The following is a 6,570-nucleotide window of genomic DNA, read 5'->3' as shown; positions in this document are numbered from 1 at the left end:
CCCTGATTAGGACACCTCGGCTCTTCTGCTGAATCCTCCTCTCTCTTCCTGTCTCCTTTTGTTTGTCTGCAGTTTGTGAGTCTTTCTTAAGAAGTGATTTTGCTGGGATAACACAGAGGTTGTGGTATGGTTCCTGTCAGTATTAAAATAGTGAAGGTGGATGACTTCAGCCTAAAGAGGTGTAAAACTACAGTTTAATTAATTCCAATATATTTTAATAGTCCATAGTTCTTTTAGTTGTAGTTATTTTTTTTAAATGTGCTTATTAGGACCAAGAGAACTAATACCATTGTATATTGTTTTAATTCTGCTGCAAGCAAAAGAATCAGGAAGGCAGCTAGAATATTTCCTTTAAAATCAAAAGCACCAAGAACAACTGCAAAATAGAAGTGGAATGAAAATCAGTGTCATTAGCTGTGATTATCAGGTGAATGAAGCAGAGTGGAAGCACCACAAATAAACTGAGTATTCATCATTCATTGTCTTTGAAAATAATTTTTATTTGTTTATTGTCTTTGTTTTACAAACATATGACCAGTTTTCCAGCCTGCTCTTGTCTGCTATTTAAGTAACATAAGGCAGAGAGGCAGATACATTCCAGAGTTCCTGGCATGCTGAAAAATAACATTGACCTGGGGGAGTGCTGGAGGGAGGAGGCAGCTCCTTATTTGAGACTGTAGGAACAGTGGTTCATGAAAAGCAAACTTCACTCCCCTGTGAGACTGAGCTGCTTGTCCCAGTCTGTTATGCCAAGTCTGAGGAATCCTCTGGCCAGCCCTGAAATCACAGGGATTCAGAGTCTGCATGTGACTACCTTTAGCCCTGTGCCAAGTGCTGTTTAGTCAAATCAGGGAACTGACAATTGTATTTTTCCATTAATAAAACCCTTCTGCTAAACATATAATATCAAAATAGGGGTGTAATGAATAAGTTGCTAAGGCATAGTATCTTTAATAGAATTACTTTGTTCAGTATTGTTGTGTTTCTTACACAAGCCTTTTATTTTTCATCAGGGAACAGTGCACTTAATTTCACATGCTCTTAATGATGTAAAGCTTTCTAGGCCTTGCTCTGGGCCTGCCAGTGACCTTAATGGATGCAGGAACAAACATCTTCACAAAATGCCATTTCACAATTGCGTTAAAGCTTAAAAGGGGAGAAAATCTGCAGCTGAGACATGTATGTATGGTAGCATTTTACAGTGAAGGTCAAAGACTGCAGAGAAGGATACGCTCCTACATAAATCTTGGACAATTTTTTTTTCAAATTGCTAAAAAGAGCTATATCCTAGATGAAAGAGGTCATGTCTACTTTAATGAAACCAATAGATGTTGAACATAAACATCTGTGGATAAATTAATAATATGAAATATGCCAGAACTGCAAACCAGAAAGAATGCTGTTATGCTTATGTTATGCTTCAGTTGTCTAAGACAGAAATAACTAATAAAAATTTATTTTGAGACCTCCTGCTCTGAGAGAAAATACACACACACACAAAGGAAGAACATTCTGCTGCAGATCTTCATAGGAACACAAATAATATGGCTAACTCCAAAACCAATAATCTGATCAGATACAAATTTAAGACACACCTCTCTCTGGTCTTACAGACCCATGATTTTATATCACACAAAAGAACTGCAGAAAATACATGATGATGTATTTAAAATATTTATTTGAATTTGTGAAATGTGTTTCATAACTTCTGCCACTGCCAGAGGCAAATGAAGTCCAGCTGTTCAAAATTGTGACTTTTCAAGGTGCATTTCAATATAAAATTGTCATACAGTGCTGGAAGCTTTAAAACAGTGCTGAAAAGTCTTGGATTGAAAGCCAGTGTTGATCTGCTGAAGGCAAGAATCCCAAGTTCTTCCTGAGCAAAATCTGATTTCTTACTTTAGTGCACCTTAAACAATGATGCTTAGAAAACATTAGCAAGTTTGTCTGATGAGACAATAACAAGCTCCAGGATTTTGTTGCAGTCTCAGTTGTGTTTTAGTTTTTATTATCTTGTACTCAATGGAAATAGCAATTTTGTATCCATCTCTAGTCAGGTAGTTTAAACTAGTGCTCTGATTTTCTACATAAGGTTTCAGATGTCCCACAAAGAAGCAACAGAACCAATGCTTGTTGTAATTCACTGGAGAACTGTTCTTGTAGAGCACACATTTAAAAAAAAAAGTATATATTACATCAGTGTCATATGTCAATAATCTGAGGTTTGTTTGAGAAATTCACTGTTTTAACTCCTGCCAGCTGCAAGACTGTATTAATGGGAACGTGATCCAGCCTGTTTTTATCAAGATGCAAAAAATGAACTTCGTTGCCTGGAATGAAAATAACATGTAAATTATTGAATACCGTATTTATTTATTCAAAGATGTAAGTGAATTGAAGCAGCATTCTGACTACCTACCAGTTATTGTACAAATGTGTACTAGTTCTGTAGACTGCACAATATTCTGTATTTTTAACAATGACAAAATATTTTTAATTATATTAAAGAAGCAAGGAACATTGAGGCATTTAACTAGTTTAAATCTGCTGTAGCATGATGTTTCCTAATAATGTTAATACTGTCATGTTGCAATTCCCTGTTCATGCTCTACCCCTGTAATAAAACCACATTAAATGCCTCAAATCAAATGTAAAAGCAGAATGTAGGTAAATACCACGTTATCAAGAAAACCCTCCAAACTTTGAGGCAGTCGTTCCATCAGCAATCCAACCAATTTCTGCAGGACTGTGATCAGGTTTACGCCACCTCTGTGGGAGATGAGACTACACAATGACACTCTGCGGATTACTTCATGTGACAGAAATCACATAGTTCAACACCAGACTGTCTCCTTGGGACCCACAGGGACAGCAGACAAAATGGCAGCAAATAGCTGAAGGAGACAGTCGTAACTTTCACACAAAACAAAGCAGCTCACCTGGGCCTATAATCAAAGCTCCTCCCTGCTGAGCAGGGTCTCCTTGAAAATCAAAAGCTGGGCCAGTCATTGCTCTCCATATACTCCTAATACTTCCCAGAAGAGTGTTTGATTTCACATGAGGGCTCCAAACTAAACAAAACCACAAAACACTTGTTATCTAGAAATATGAAAGAATATAAGAACAACAACATTTAACAGCTGCTATGAATAATTTTGAGATTCCTGATTACCAGTGTTTTCACAAAATATAGCCTACGAGAGACAGTCACTTTCTCTTTACATTGCGATCATGCTATTTTATAGTAGCATTTTTGTTTTGTTTGTGAAAGTCTAAATAAGGTAAGAAAATTTTCTTACCTGATGCTTTATTACCTTCACCTCTTTTCATCCCAAGTATTTTATAAATTTCCCTTAGTGGATCTACATACATTTCATGTGTATACCCAGTTAAACTGCAAAAGGACTGTAAAATATAGGCATAGACACAGACAGACACAGAAAAATAAAGTAATATTTGTAAGGTCAAGGCAGTAACTAGTTAGGGTCTACTGACAACAGCAAAAATACTGACAACCTGCCAGCTCCATGCTCCTCCCTCTTATTTGAAAACTGTATATTTGTTAGTTATATTAAAGTGGAAAATTTTTGGCCTCAAAGCTTCTATTAAAACAAAGCTTCCAGTGAAATCAAGAAAAGATGTTTCCTTAGCAACCCCTGGTGGTTTTTAAACTGCAAGTTTTAATTATTTGCTTTAGTCACGTATTACTATTAGATTGCCTCATGAATACTATCCTTTTTTATTGCTGTTGCAAAAGACCACCTTTTCATGCAAACCAAATCCCTCAATACAGACCATTAAGACGTAACAGAGGACACGCTGTATTTATTGACTACTTTATTTACCTTGATGTGATGGTATGATGACTGTCCAATAACTATAAGCCTCACATTTGATTCCTAGAACAGAACATGGGTATTGAAGCTGTAAAGAGGTACTGGGTGTTCCTATATAACTTAAAAACATTAACAGAATCTGGTGTCCCAAGTTAGTGATCACAGTGCAGTGACTTAAAATTACTTGATGTTAACATAACTTCCATGTTTGGGGACTGTACTTTTGTATATCACCTGCAGTTAGCAGCTACATTAATTCTTTAAGTGAAAAAATATTTTTAAAGATAACTTTTAAATTTCAGTTGTGTAAACTTTGAGTTTCCTGTAGCATTGGTAGGATTGTCTTTTCAATTAATTGCAACATGCTATGATTTTGGAAACTGAAAATTTCCACTCAGGTGCACCTACATCTAAAGAAGAAGCACACAAATGATGGTGCCCAAACATTTGGGATTTACATATATGGACGCATTGATAGATATAACTTGCATTTATATGCACTGGTGTTTTTTGCAGGTGCAGCCTTAGGCCTGTAAAACAAAGCCCAAAACTGAAGTTCATTTAGATATCACTAAAAACATTTCATAAATATAAGGTTGGTTTATTATATATTCACCTTTCCCATATCGAATAATTTCCCACATAATATCATTTTGCTTTTTATGACAAGAAGCCCTCCTAAAACCAAAATACTTGCACTAAGAAAAGTGTGGACATTTTTGACTCTCTAGATACATTTATTTGAGGAGCCAAATTAAGAAAATGTCCTTTTGAGTAACACTGATCAAACTGTTTAGAAGTATCTGTCCTGAAAAGGGAAGCTGACAAAGAAATTGCCCCTGTCACTGTCATTCCTGTTTGTGCAGATGCCCTGGAGAGCGTGACACACTACTAATGCAGTTTACAAATCACCATAGAAAAAGATACTATTTTTAATCCAGACCAATTTTCTGATCTTGTTCCGTGCACTCAGTCGGCCCTACTAGCATAATGGAAAGGGCAGTAGTTACCAGTCAGAAGATAGCTGTCCAGGGCACTACTAATACTGAAAGAAATGCCTGTCAGATGCTTTCTAACTGTTCTGAGCACAACAGTAAAAAGAGCACCAAGGTAATAGGGCTGGAAGAAATAATGCTGTTGCAACAGAGTGCCATAAATCCTTTCCTGTGTCTCCTAGACAGATTCATTATTGCTATTGTAGCAAACAATGAAAGTGTTTCTTCTGAGACTTTTTTTTTTGTTTGTTTGTTTTTTTGTTTTTTTTGTTTTATTCCTCGAAGCCTTACATAAGCGTGTAGCTGGACATAACAGATCTGCTTGATTGCGGCCACAAACACATTAAGAGCAGAGTACTTACTTGTAAAAATGCCCTGGGGACCTTTGCCAGATCTTCAACATACTCCTTACAGGTGTAACACAAAAAGTTCTGCAACGTACCCAATTGAATGTGTCAGAAACAGATACAACTGCATAGATATGAAGCAGCAGACTTTGGGCACACACCACTTTGGAGGTGAACAGGAACAAGGAATGGTAAAGATTCCAGGCACCAAATTTGGATTAGCCAAAATCCTGGTTTAACTCAAGCCTGAACAAGGACACTGGGCCTGCAGCCTTGAAGATATTTTTATCTCTGCATATTTTAGGAATGTGATAGCTGGCTCGACAACTGGGAAATCAAGGAACACGATACTTGTTTCCCTAAACATCCGGCTGAAGAAGTATTTCCTTTCTGGTAAATCGTGTTTCACTTTACCAAAGAACAGGGGGTCGCAGGAGCAGCACTGCTCTCCTCTGTGTTTCTTCCCCTCCGCTCCAGCCCAGCCCGTGCTAAGCCCCCGCAACCCCGCCTTCCCACAGCCCCACCGGGAGCCGGGTTGGGCCCCGCGACGGCCCCTCCTCACCCGCACGAACAGCACGATCGCTTTCTGCTCTGCGTACAGGGCCTGGAAGGGGACGCTTCTCCCGTCCGCGTCCAGCACCAGGCAGCGGGCAGCCTCCTGCAGCTGCTCCTGCTCCGGCCACCGGCCGCAGCCCCGCGCCCGCCTGACCTGCTGCGTGACCGGGGGCGCCGGCGGCCCGGCCATGGCAGCGCGGAAAGGCGGAGCTGGGGCGGAAAGGCGCGGGGCGTTGTGCGACGGCGAGGAAGCGACGGGGCCGGGATGGAGCGGAGCGGTTCGTTCCCTGCCGTGGGAGAGACCTCGGGCAGCCGCGCTGTGGCCCGGGAGGAGCTAGGGGTTTCGGATGGAGAGAGCGAGCAACCTGCGGCCAAAACCGCTGCGCGTCCGTCAGCCAGAGCCGGGGTGCAGTTTGTGCCCGGGAAACACAGGAGAGTCACCCGCAGCTTCCCAGGAATGGTGTGCAAGCAGGAGCAGTGACGGGGTCGTACGGCCCTCGAGGTCGGCGTGCTTTTTGCGGGAGGCCGCAGCCCTGCAGAGGGCCGTAAGCGAGACAGAGAACTGTTCCTCAGGAGCTGTCGAGTGTCAACGTCGCAGTCGAGCTGCTGTATTAGACAAAAACCATACCAAACCCGGCGTCCCTGTTCATGCAAAAGCAGAGCTTCACCGTGTCTTGACAGCTGAATAGCAGAAGATGCTCAAGTGCACGAAGAAGTGAGTGAACAGTTCTTATAATAAGAACACTAGGTGGTTGAAGAGTATTGTAGTCTTTTAGATTGTTGTTTAAGCTGAAAGCCAACGAGAATGAGGGTACTTTTCTTATCAGGCAGAGGAAA

At 40.6% G+C, this 6,570-nt stretch overlaps 1 protein-coding gene across 2 annotated transcripts; it reads right to left on the bottom strand.

Moving 5' to 3' along the window:
* Window positions 1-1,661: 1,661 nt before the first annotated feature.
* On the bottom strand, window positions 1,662-6,224 carry PRXL2C (peroxiredoxin like 2C). 2 transcript variants are annotated; one of them, XM_068175772.1, is made up of 6 exons: window positions 5,741-6,217; window positions 5,194-5,262; window positions 3,846-3,899; window positions 3,300-3,405; window positions 2,940-3,071; window positions 1,662-2,330 (listed from the first exon to the last, which is right to left on the bottom strand). In XM_068175772.1, exons 1-6 carry the CDS (start codon window positions 5,921-5,923, stop codon window positions 2,203-2,205), a joined length of 672 nt encoding a protein of 223 aa, XP_068031873.1. In that variant the 5' UTR covers window positions 5,924-6,217; the 3' UTR covers window positions 1,662-2,202. The 2 variants fall into 2 exon arrangements, with proteins under 2 accessions (XP_068031873.1, XP_068031874.1); XM_068175773.1 differs by lacking the exon at window positions 5,194-5,262 and having other exon boundaries at window positions 5,741-6,224.
* Between the last annotated feature and the right edge of the window lie 346 nt (window positions 6,225-6,570).

The sequence above is a fragment of the Anomalospiza imberbis genome, chromosome Z, assembly GCF_031753505.1.
Source record: "Anomalospiza imberbis isolate Cuckoo-Finch-1a 21T00152 chromosome Z, ASM3175350v1, whole genome shotgun sequence".
Lineage (NCBI taxonomy): Eukaryota > Metazoa > Chordata > Aves > Passeriformes > Viduidae > Anomalospiza > Anomalospiza imberbis.
Note: the sequence above shows the minus strand (reverse complement) of the source record. Positions and strands in the feature narration are given on the sequence as shown.

Coding starts and splice junctions, on each gene's coding strand:
- PRXL2C (XM_068175772.1), bottom strand. CDS start 5,923: ATGGCCGGGCCGCCGGCGCCCCCGGTCACGCAGCAGGTCAGGCGGGCG. Junction 3,900..5,193: donor TCCCCAGGGCATTTTTACAA/GTAAGTACTCTG, acceptor GTTCTGTTCTAG/GAATCAAATGTGAGGCTTAT. Junction 2,331..2,939: donor AGCTTTGATTATAGGCCCAG/GTGAGCTGCTTT, acceptor TTTTCATTCCAG/GCAACGAAGTTCATTTTTTG.